This window comes from Natrix helvetica, assembly GCF_964273705.1.
Source record: "Natrix helvetica genome assembly, chromosome: Z".
Taxonomy (NCBI): domain Eukaryota; kingdom Metazoa; phylum Chordata; class Lepidosauria; order Squamata; family Natricidae; genus Natrix; species Natrix helvetica.
The window spans coordinates 18585138-18597278 of NC_138554.1; the positions used below are offsets into that span (position 1 = coordinate 18585138).

Here is a 12141-nt window from a genome sequence, read left to right on the forward strand (position 1 = left end):
CACAGCACCCAGACAACCAACCTGCATGCCTGGAACTGCAGAGACAAGGGGCTTGGCAACCACAACCAAAGCAACCAGGGGCAGAACCCGGAGTAATGTTCCAGACTACCATTGGTCAAGCCTGCATGACACGGGCCAAAAAGCTGAAAGTCACAATCCTCCTCGAGTGTCTCCATGCTCCATGGAGATTGACACAGGGTCATCACTGACCCTTATGTCCTGGTCTACGCTCAAGAAGGCTGTCCCCAACTTGAGGAGGCACAAGCTGGGGGTTCCAGACCTACTCCTGAGTGACTACCAGGGGAACCGAATCCTGGTTCTTGGCCAAGGCACTTTCCAAGTGCAATTCAAATCCTTCAATGGACTGCTCCCTGTGACAGTGGTCAGCAGAGCCCTGCAAAGCCTCCTAGGCTTGGACTGGTTTGAATCCCTGGACCTTGGGGTGACCGGAATCAACACCGTTCATAATGAAAGCACTGAGGAACTCCTTAAGGAGTTCGAGGACATCTTCAGCACTGGTCTAGGTAAGTATGTGGGGACTACAATCTCTTTTAATTTGGACACCAACATAACCCCTATTAGGCCAAAGCCCAGGAGAGTCCCTTTCGCTTTCCGCTCCAAAATTGATTAGCCAGGGAATCCTTCAGCCAGTAGATCATGCACGCTGGGAGACCCCTATAGTGACCTCAGTCAAGCCAGATGGGTCAGTCTGCATCTGCACAGATTACAAGTCCACAATAAACAAAGCTTTACAACAAAGCACTTATCCCATGCCCATTGTACAGCACTTATTACATTCACTAGGCCCCAGAAAAGTTTTCGCTAAATTGGACATGATGCAGGCATACCAACACTTGCCTGTAGATGATGCCACAGGCAGAGGCCCAAACCATTGTGACACATAGAGGTGCCTTTAAATGCACCCGGCTACAATTCAGCATTAGTATAGCCCCTAGAATAGCCATGGAATGGCTTTTGCAGGGATACTAGGAGTCATCTCCTATTTTGATGACATTTTTGTATCGGCTGCAAATAAGCAGCAATTATTCAAAAGACTTAGGACTGTTTTGACCAGAATTAGCAAAAAAAGGCCTTCGCCTCAAAAAAGAAAACTGCCAAACTAATGTGCCAAGGGATGAATTCCTAGGGTACCTCATTGACGGCTCTGGGATTCACCCCACAAACAAAAACATTAACACAATCTAGGACACCCCTACACCTCACAATTAGACCAAGCTCCAGGCATTCCTCAGACTCCTTAACTTCTACAGTGTCTTTCTTATACAGAAAGCCACCATTGCTGAGCCTTTGCATCAGCTCCTCAGCAAAAAGGCCAAGTGGACCTGGGGCAGAGCTGAAGCTGCTGCATTTGCCGCTGTGAAAAGACTGCTGTCAGTGGACACATTCCTGGTTCAGTACCACCAGACTCTGCCACTTGTGCTGACTTGTAATGCTTCCCCCTTTGGCATCGGGGCCATCCTCAGCCACCGCATGCTCAATGGAACTGAGGCACCCATCACCTACTACTTAAGGACCCTGTCAGCTGCCGAGCGGAACTATAGCCAACTGGACCATGAGGCTCTGGCTGCGGTAGCTGGCATAAAACGGTCCCATGAGCACTTGTATGGCCATGACTTCAAGATCATCATGGACCATAAGCCACTTTTGGGCTTGCTGGCTGGGGACCTGCCTACCCCTGCTTCGCTGTTGCTGCGGATGACTCATTGGACTATTTTCCTCACAGCCTACAGCTACCATCTCATTCATTGACCTGGCATCACTTTGGGGCATGCTGACGCCCTCAGCCAGTGTCCTGTACCAGAACTGTTTGCTGATCTGACTCCTGAGACACCAGTCCTGCTCACAGACTGCCTTGAGGCTGGTCCTGTCTCTTCCAATGAGGTCACCCACCACTCAGCAAAAGACTGGACTCTTAGACAGGTTTTTGAACTGGGTGTGGAGGTGGTGGCCCAAGGGGCTGGTTGGACAAGAGTTTAAAATGTTTTTTGCAAAAAGGGATGAACTGTTTATTGTAAATAGTTGTTTGTTGTGGGGGGACCTGGTCATTGTTCCAACCAAACTGCATGTTGCAGCATTAGAAGCTTTGCATGTGGGGCATCCGGGAATTGTCCAAATGAAAACTTTGGCCAGGAGTTATGTGTAGTGGCCTACCATGGATAGGGAGATTGAGGAATGGGTGGCTACCTGCACACCATGCCAGGAGTCCAGACCAGCTCCCCCAAAGGCACCCATTAAGGAGTGGGAGAGTACCATGGTCTAGGGTGCACATTGACTTTTCTGGCCCAGTTCACGGCCAAGTATTCATGCTAGTTCTGAACGCCTATTCAAAATTGTTAGAGATAGTCCTCATGACCACTACCACGGCAGAAGTGGTCATCAAGGCACTACAGAGACTTTTCTCCACCCACGGCCTACCTGAAGTCTTGGTCTCTGATAATGGGCCCCAATTTACAGCCATGCAATTTGAAACCTTCCTAGCATCGCAGGGAATCAGGCATGCCCTGGTCACTCCATTCCACCCAGCCAGTAATGGACAGGTGGAGAGAATGGTGCGACCTGCTAAAGATTGGCAAACATGGGTCGATCAATTCCTCCTCATGCAGTACATCATGCCATGTGCTACCATCGGGAGAAGCCCCTCCAAGCTTCTAATGGGTCACCGGCTAAGATCTCACTTAAATTGGATACACCCGAACTACTCTGCCGAAACACCCCCTGATTCGACTAGCAAACTTAGACATTTTAGCATAGGGGATCGAGTTTATACCCACAACTACGCTAGGGGGGCTGCTGGTTTCCTGCCACAGTTACAGGCATTACCGGACCTTGCTCGTATCAATTGGAGTTCGAGGATGGTCGAACTTGGAGGCGGCACATTGATCAACTCCATGGCCGCCTCTCCCAATCCAATCTTAGGCAGCCAGAGGTACCTCCTGCACGAGTTAGCGAAAGCCCTACCCAAAAATAGTACGAATTCACTCCTTCCACACACATCTCAAGCCCAAAAGTACCGGGGTACTTATCTGAAGAGGTTGCAGGGCCCAGAGAGTTCTGAGTGAACTGGCTCCAAAAACTCCAGCCACACCCTGTGGAAAGTTCCAGGAACTTCCACTAGGCAAACCCATGGAGCAACAAGTCCGTCCGACCTGACCGAAGTTTCCGTGCCGACTGAACTGCATAGGTCTGGGCAAGCCACCAGAAAGCCATCCTACCTGTCACAAGCTGGACAAACAAGCTGGACAAACCCAACTAAGAGGGGGGGGGGGCTGTTACATACTGAGAATCAATATGGTACTTTCCACCAAGTCCTCTGCTCCAGCGGGAACAGTATTCAAATCTGATTGGTCAAAGGGTCTGACAGCTCCCTATAAAAGGTCTGTTGCCAGACAGAGTCTTTGCTGGATTGTACATAGTTGCTACTCATTATAAACTTCAAGGTTTGCTTCCAGTTAGTAGCTACTTCCTGGTTAAGTGGTTTCACTGGGTTTTCCAACTCTGCTCTACAGAATCCTTCCCTTAAGGTCCCTCAATTTACCAAATTCCCGGGATGAATCCTTGGGCTTCTCTCAGGAGATGTTGTTAGAGAACAAAATTCCCTCCTGTCTCTAAAATTTCTGATCCTCTAGGAGTCAACTGATTTTAAAGGTTCCTTCACAGCCTTTGATATTGGCTGAAGCAAAATGTCTGCATATATGAAATACATTTTCCAGAAAAAAGGATAGATGAAGGCTCATGTATGGCACGGGAACTTTTGAGACTTTGAATTACCAGTGGATATTAGTACATCTCCGGTTTTCCAGAAGACAAAATATTCCATCCTTCTTAAACTATCAGAAAAAAAAATCAAAAGTAAGATTAATATTTACTACTTTCTCTAGAGTCACGTTTGGTGGGTTGGTTATTCCTGTTGGGCAGCATCATTGAAAATTTTATTCATCTATTCATCTGGTCCAAGGCTCAGGCGCCTCCTGGTGGCCAACCTGCCTCTCTGCGCCCTGCTCGGAGTCGGAACCCTGTCCAGGGTCCTCCACATCCTCCAGAGCCGACTCATAGGGACCCTCGCTATCGGAATCTGGCGACACCTCCAACGGCTCCTGCTAGGCCACAACAGCTTTGTATTTGTATTTATTAGTTTTCAAACATGTACAGGATAGCAGGTATAAATATCAACATAGATATAAACAAAATGAATGAATACAAAAAGATGAAGACAGTAGGACAGGGACGTTAGGCACGCTAGTGAGCTTATGCACCACCACGCCTTTACAGACCTCTTAGGAATGGGGTGAGGTCCACTTTAGACAGTTTAAAGTTTAAACTGTGAAGGTTTGAGGATGTAACTACGGAGTCAGATAGAGCATTCTAGGCATTGAACACTCTGTTACTGAAATCAAATTTTCTGCAACGGTTTACTTTGAGTTTGTACCAATTGTTTGTTTGTATTATTGAGGTTGAAGCTGAAGAAGTCATTGGCAGGTAAGGTGTTATAGCAGACAATTGTATGTACTATGCTTAGATTGAACTGCAGTTCCAGATGGTCCAAGCCCAAAATTTCACGTCTGGTGGCATAAGGTATACTATTGTGAGTAGAGGAGTGGTGCACTCTTCTCATGAAATACCTCTGGACCTGCTCAATCATATTAAAGTCTGATGCCCAGTGTGGATTCCAGGCAGACGAGCTTATTCGACAATTGGTCTGGCAAAGGTTTTGTGCGCCCTAGTAAGCAATACAATGTTACTGGAGAAAAAGCTTTGCAAAATTAGGTTAACAACTCTTAAGGCCTTTTTGGCAAAGCTGTTACAGTGGGCACTGGGGCTTAGATCATTTGAGATGAGTAAATAAAATATCAAAAATATTTTGCTGATTCCAACTCAGCCCAGAAATGAAGGGAATACAAAGGCAATTTATTTTGTTTACAAAAAAAATTAAAGGATGGATTATATTCCTCTTACATGGTGATTTTGTTTGCAGTGAATTCTCACTCCTTGTAAGTTATGGCATTACTGGCTTAATGGGGAACTACTCTATTGCAATGTCATTATAAACTTCAAGGTTTGCTTCCAGTTAACAGCCACTTCCTGGTTAAGTGGTTTCACTGGGTTTTCCAACTCTGCTCTACAGAATCCTTCCCTTAAGGTCCCTCAATTTACCAAATTCCCAGGATGAATCCTTGGGCTTCTCTCAGGAGATGTTTTTAGAGAACAAAATTCCCTCCTGTCTCTAAAATTTCTGATCCTCTGGGAGCCAACTGATTTTAAAGGTTCCTCCACAGACTTTGATATTGCTGAAGCAAAATGTCTGCATATATGAAATACATTTTCCGGAAAAAAGGATAGATGAAGGCTCATGTGTGGCACGGGAACTTTTGAGACTTTGAATCACCAGTGCATATTAATACATCTCCAGTTTTCCAGAAGGCAAAATATTCCATCCTTCTAAAACTATCAGAAAAAAATTCAAAAGTAAGATTGATAAATTAATGCTTACTATTTTACCTAAGGTCATGTTTGGTGGGTGGGTTATACCTGCTGGGCAGCATCATTGAAAATTTTATTCATAAAATTCACTAATGGCGATATAAGGAAACAGAATCTAAAGTTATCAAGGATAACAAACCTATACATGGCTAGAAAACAGAAGCCAAAACAGAAAATAGATGTCTTTCTTTTTGTTTTTTCTTAACTAGTACTGAGAAAAAATTAACCAGTTACTAATTACTATCAAACTTAAACTATTGACCACAATTGAAAGAATAATCATGATGTGAACGATTAATATTATTACATTTGTTAGTACAATTGTTATTACACTGTTACAAAGGTTAAAACCGATAGAAAGGCAATCTAGAATGGAGAACTACAATGGCTAAACATGTATGCCGATACAGAAGGCTATATAACTATTTTATATTGTTATGTTTGTCTTGCTTTTTCTGGGTTTTTTTGTTGTGTTTTCTTTTTCTGTTTTTAAAGGTAAAAATGTTTTTTAAAACTTTTTTTATTTTTAAAAAAAGATAACAAGCCTATTTCCATGTTCGGAATTGTTTGATTCTTTCTTTAATGGACCTCTTGTGTTCTCAGGCTTCCATCTGGATGAAAAAAGACAACCAATCCTGTTTGGATGAGATTGTCCTTCTAGGCTTCTCAGATTTCCAGTCCATGAGAGAGCTTCTCTTTTGCCTGGTTCTAATGTTCTATCTGATGACTTTGATGGGCAACAGCCTGATTTTAATCCTCATCATTCTCAATTCTACCCTTCACACCCCAATGTACTTCTTCCTCTGGAATTTGTCCTTTTTGGAAATTGGCTACACCTCCACCATCAGCCCAAGGATGCTAGTGAATTTGTTATCAGACAACCAGACTATATCCTTTTGGGGCTGTGGGTGTCAAATGTGTTTCTTCATACTCTTTGGTCTCGCTGAATGTTGTCTTCTTTGTGTCATGTCGTACGACCGCTATGTTGCCATTGGAAAACCCTTGCAATACCCATATATCATGAAATACAGGAAATGTGCTAAGCTTGCTGCTCTGTCATGGGCCATTGGTGTTTTTGTGAGTTTGGGGCAATCTATTTCCATCTTCACCCTTCCCTTCTGTGGATCAAGTAGAATCAGTCATTTTTTCTGTGACATTAAGCATGTTCTAAAATTGGCGACCACTGATACCTTTAAGGATGAACTGATCATTGCTATAATAGTTGTTCTCATGATCTTGACACCCCTTTTGCTCATCCTTTTTTCCTATATCCTCATCCTCTCCACGATTCTCAACATGCCTGGGGCCAAAAACAAGCGCAAAATATTTTCCACTTGTTCCTCACATCTCACCGTGGTCTGCATTTTCTATGGAACCGGCAGTTACCTACATTAGTCCCCACTCAGAATATTCCATGGACAGTAGCAGATTCCTTGGCCTGCTCTACACAGTGGTGACCCCAAGCCTGAATCCCCTCATTTATAGCCTGAGGAATAAAGAGATAAAAGCTGCTTTCAAGAAAACAGTAGCAAGGAAACAGGTCTCCTTTATGGATTAATGTTTGTATGTCCAGGTATATTCTCCTCAAAGCAATCAAACTGTTGTGGACATATTTATGGGTTGCAACAGAATGTAGAATAACAGAGTTGGAATGGACCTTGGAGGTCTTCTAGTCCAACCCCTTGCTTAGGCAGGAGACACTACACCACTTTAGACAAATAGTTATCCAATCTCTTCTTAAAAACTTACAGTGTTAGATCATTTACAACTTCTGGAGGCAAGTGGTTCCACTGATTAATTGTTCTGTCAGTAAATTTATCTTTAGTTCTATGTTACTTCTCTCCTTGATTAGTTTCCATCCATTGCTTCTTCTCCAGCCCTCAGCTGCTTTGGAGAATACCTTGACTCCCTCTTCTTTGTGGCAACCAGATATTGGAACACTGCTATCATGTCACCCCTAGTCTTTTTTTTCCGTTAAACTAGGCATATCCAGTTCCTGCAACCATTCTTTATATGTTTTAGCCTCCAGTCCCCTAATCTACTTCTGAGGATACCCGTGGTAGATTGCACCCTTTAGAGTAGAATGATCCAGAGGTGTGACAGATTTATTCAAAGAAATGGAGAGTCCTGAAAGGTAACCTAAGTTCATTATTGTAGTCAAATTCAAATAAAAGGGGCCCATCTGCTCAGAACATCTGTAAAAAGGGGGGGGGCAAAAGAATGGACATAAAAATGATTTCAAGGTGACGGATCTTCCTTATGTAATGATCCAGGAATGTAGTTGTTTTCATCGCTTAATCAGATTGCAGTTCTTCTGCTCATGTTATGGGTAAAAATAAAATCCAGGAGATGCTGAGAGTAGATGTTTCCCTTCCCTCTTGCGTTACACAGAGTTAGGGATAATATATTTCAAGAAGATAAGAACTCTGACCAGAAATCTAAATCTTTTATTCTAGTAAAACAAGTAAACGATTGAACAGCCATTTCCTTCCAAGGAAGGCTACTGGGCAGGCCAAGTAATATGGAGGAAATGGAGGATGAAAGAAGAAAGAGGTAATGTGTGGGGGAAGAAGGACCAGGTTAGAGCAAGGTGAATAAGGAAGGTTAGGAGAAGAGGCTGGGATGGAAGGCAGGGTTAAACATGTCCTGAGTTTAGAATTATTACTTTGTCATACAAAAAACTAAGTTCAGTACCCTGCAAATTCCACTGACCCTTATCTATCGCCAATTTAGAGATTATATTACCTGAGACTTCTCAGGAAACAAAAACTGAACGACAAACTGCTGGTGACCTTCTACTGCACCATAGAATGTACTTTAACTTATTGCACCTGTGTATGGTTTGCCAATTGCACAGTGGCAGATAGAAGCCTGCAGAGACGTAGGCAAAGAAATCACGGCGGAGAGACTGAAGAGGACACAGCTCACATGATCTGCAGTGGCCCAGTGGTTAGAGTGCAGTATTGCAGGCTACTTCTGCTGACTGACGGCTGCCTGCAATTTGGCAGTTCGAATCTCACCAGGCTAAAGGTTGACTCAGCCTTCCATTCTTCCAAAGTGGGTCAAATGAGGACCCAGATTATTGGGGGCAATGGGCTGATTCTCTAAAAAGCTTAGGGAGGGCTGTAAAGCACTGTTGAAGCAATATATAAGTCTAATTGCTATCATCCAGATCTTCAAAAGGCAAGGGGGTCTCCACCAGCCAGTTTCTCTGGAGACACAATGGAGCAGGATGATGGAAAGCATGAGATATCTCAGTGGGTCGGAGCTTGGGTGGTTGGAAGCACTAGGCCCCTCCATGGTCTTTTCCATCCTGAGATACATCATGTGTATTGAATGACCTGAGCATTCGATTAGCAACTGGGTAAATCAGGGAGGGATCCCATTCAAGTAATGTGATCCCATTAATGAATTCATTGGGTTACAAATGTAATAGGCAGGCTTTATTCCATTCATAAGTCAGGGAATACTTATATAAATTTAAAAAAGACGTCATGACCTAAATCCAATAATGTGATCAATAAAGGACTTAGAATGTATCACAAATATTTTGGTGATTCCAACTCAGCCCAGAAATGAAGGAGATATAAAGTCAATTTATTTTGTTCACAAAAAAATTAAGGGATGTATTATATTCCTCTTGCATGGTGATTTTGTTTGCAGGGAATTCTCACTCCTTGTAAGTTATGGCATTACTGGCTTAAAGGGAAACTACTCTATTGCAATGTCATTATATACTTCAAGGTTTGCTTCCAGTTAATAGTTACTTACTGGTTAAGTGGTTTCACTGGGTTTTCCAACTCTGCTCTACAGAATCCTTCCCTTAAGGTCCCTCAATTTACCAAATTCCCAGGATGAATCCCTGGGCTTCCCTCAAGAGATGTTGTTAGAGAACAAAATTCCCTCCTGTCTCTAAAATTTCTGATCCTCTAGGAGTCAACTGATTTTTTAAAACGCCTCCATAGACTTTGATGTTGGCTGACGCAAAATGTCTGCATATATGAAATACATTTTCCAGAAAAAAGGATAGATGAAGGCTCATGTGTGGCACAGAAATTTTTGAGACTTTGAATCACCAGTGCATATTAATACATCTCCAGTTTTCCAGAAGGCAAAATATTTCATCCTTCTTAAGCTATAAGAAAAAAATTCAAAAGTAAGGTTAATAAATTAATACTTACTATTTTACCTAAGGTCATGTTTGGTGGGTTGGTTATTCCTGCTGGGCAGCATCATTGAAAATTTTATTCATCTATTTCACTAACTGCAATATAAGGAAACAGGATCTTGAGATCAAGGGTAACAAGCCTTTTCCTTGTTAGGAATTGTTTGATTCTTTCTTTAATGGTCCTCTTGTGTTCTCAGGCTTCCATCTGGATGAAAAAAGACAAACAATCCTGTTTGGATGAGATTGTCCTTCTAGGCTTCTCAGATTTCCAGTCCATGAGAGAGCTTCTCTTTTGCCTGGTTCTAATGTTCTACCTGATGACTTTGATGGGCAATGGTCTGATTTTGATCCTCATCATTCTCAATTCTACCCTTCACATCCCAATGTACTTCTTCCTTTGGAACTTGTCCTTTTTGGAAATTGGCTACACCTCCACCATCAGCCCAAGGATGCTAGTGAATTTGTTATCAGACAACCAGACTATATCCTTTTGGGGCTGTGGGTGTCAAATGTGTTTCTTCATACTCTTTGGTCTCGCTGAATGTTGTCTTCTTTGTGTCATGTCGTACGACCGCTATGTTGCCATTGGAAAACCCTTGCAATACCCATATATCATGAAATACAGGAAATGTGCTAAGCTTGCTGCTCTGTCATGGGCCATTGGTGTTTTTGTGAGTTTGGGGCAATCTATTTCCATCTTCACCCTTCCCTTCTGTGGATCAAGTAGAATCAGTCATTTTTTCTGTGACATTAAGCATGTTCGAAAATTGGCGACCACTGATACCTTTAAAGATGAACTGATCATTGCTATAATAGTTGCTCTCATTATCTTGACACCCCTTTTGCTCATCCTTTTTTCCTATATCCTCATCCTCTCCACGATTCTCAACATGCCTGGGGCCAAAAACAAGCGCAAAATATTTTCCCTTGTTCCTCACATCTCACCGTGGTCTGCATTTTCTATGGAACCGGCATTGTTACCTACATTAGTCCCCACTCAGAATATTCCATGGACAGTAGCAGATTCCTTGGCCTGCTCTACACAGTGGTGACCCCAAGCCTGAATCCCCTCATTTATAGTCTGAGGAATGAAGAGATAAAAGCTGCTTTCAAGAAAACTGTAGCAAGGAAATAGATTCTCTTTATGGGGTAATACAAGTAGATCCATAGCTTTGTATTTGTATTTATTAGTTTTCAAACATGTACAGGATAGCAGGTATAAATATCAACATGGATATAAACAAAAGAAATGAACACAAAAAGATGAAGACAGTAGGACAGAGACGTTAGGCATGTTAGTGCGCTTCACCCACACCCTTTATGTAACTTAGGAATGGGGTGAGGTCCACGTTAGACAGTTTAAAGTTGAAACTGTGAGGGTTTGATGATGTAACAAGAGTCAGATAGAACATTCCAGGCATTGACCACTCTGTTACTGAAGTCATATTTTCTGCAACCAAGTTTGCAACGGTTTACTTTGAGTTTGTATCAATTGTTTGCTCATGTATTATTGAGGTTGAAGCTGAAGAAGTCATTGGCAGGTAAGTTGTTGTAGTAGACAATTTTGTGTACTATGCTTAGATTGAACTGCAGTCCAGATTGTCCAAGCCCAAAATTGTCCAAGTCTGGTGGCATAAGGTATACTATTATGAGTAGAGGAGTGGAGTACTCTTCTCATGAAATACCTCTGGACCTGCTCAATCATATTAAAGTCTGATGCCCAGTGTGGATTCCAGGCAGATGAGCTATATTCGAGAATTGGTCTGGCAAAAGTTTTGTATGCCCTAGTTAGCAATACAATGTTACTGGAGAAAAAGCTTCGCAAAATTAGGTTAACAACTCTTAAGGCCTTTTTGGCAAAGCTGTTACAGTGGGCACTGGGGCTTAGATCATTTGAGATGAATACTCCTAGGCCCTTGACAGAGTGGGGGTCGTCTACGAGGTCATTTCCGTCCAACTTGTATTTGGTGTTTAATGTATTGTCAGTGGTGTTGAATAATTTTATGTCATCAGCGAAGAGGACGCAACTGCTTTTAATAGGATCGCATGGGTCATTGATGTAAAGCAGAAAGAGTGTAGGTCCTAGAATGTTGCCTTGGAGGACATCGCTCATAACGTGCTAGATTTGATAGTGCACTCCCTGTTTTGGCTACTTGTTGCCTGTTTGATAGGAATGCGGCTATCCATTTGTTTAGGGATCCAGAAATGATGTAAGAACTTAGTTGTAACCACTGTTCCCTCTAAGGTGCGTGGCTGCGCGGCAGTGCAGGTGGCAAGAAAACACCGTGCAGCAGTTTCCAACTGCCGCGCAGTGATTTCTACTGTCACAGACGCCGGAGGTCCTTTGCAGACGGCTAGAACTGGCCGCCCGCAAAGGACCTCCCCGGACTTGTTTTGATGAGCGGGGGGGGGACTGAGTTCAGCAAAGCAAGCCCGGGGAGGTCCTTTGTTGGTGGCCAATCCTAGCTGCTTGC

General features: G+C 43.0%; 1 protein-coding gene across 1 annotated transcript; it reads left to right on the forward strand.

The window, feature by feature from the left end:
- Window positions 1-6114: 6114 nt before the first annotated feature.
- On the forward strand, window positions 6115-7057 carry LOC309401339 (olfactory receptor 10A4-like; the record flags this gene model as incomplete). The annotated part of the gene is given in 2 exon segments (XM_081970405.1): window positions 6115-6881; window positions 6883-7057. Coding segments are annotated over 2 exon segments (942 nt in total).
- Between the last annotated feature and the right edge of the window lie 5084 nt (window positions 7058-12141).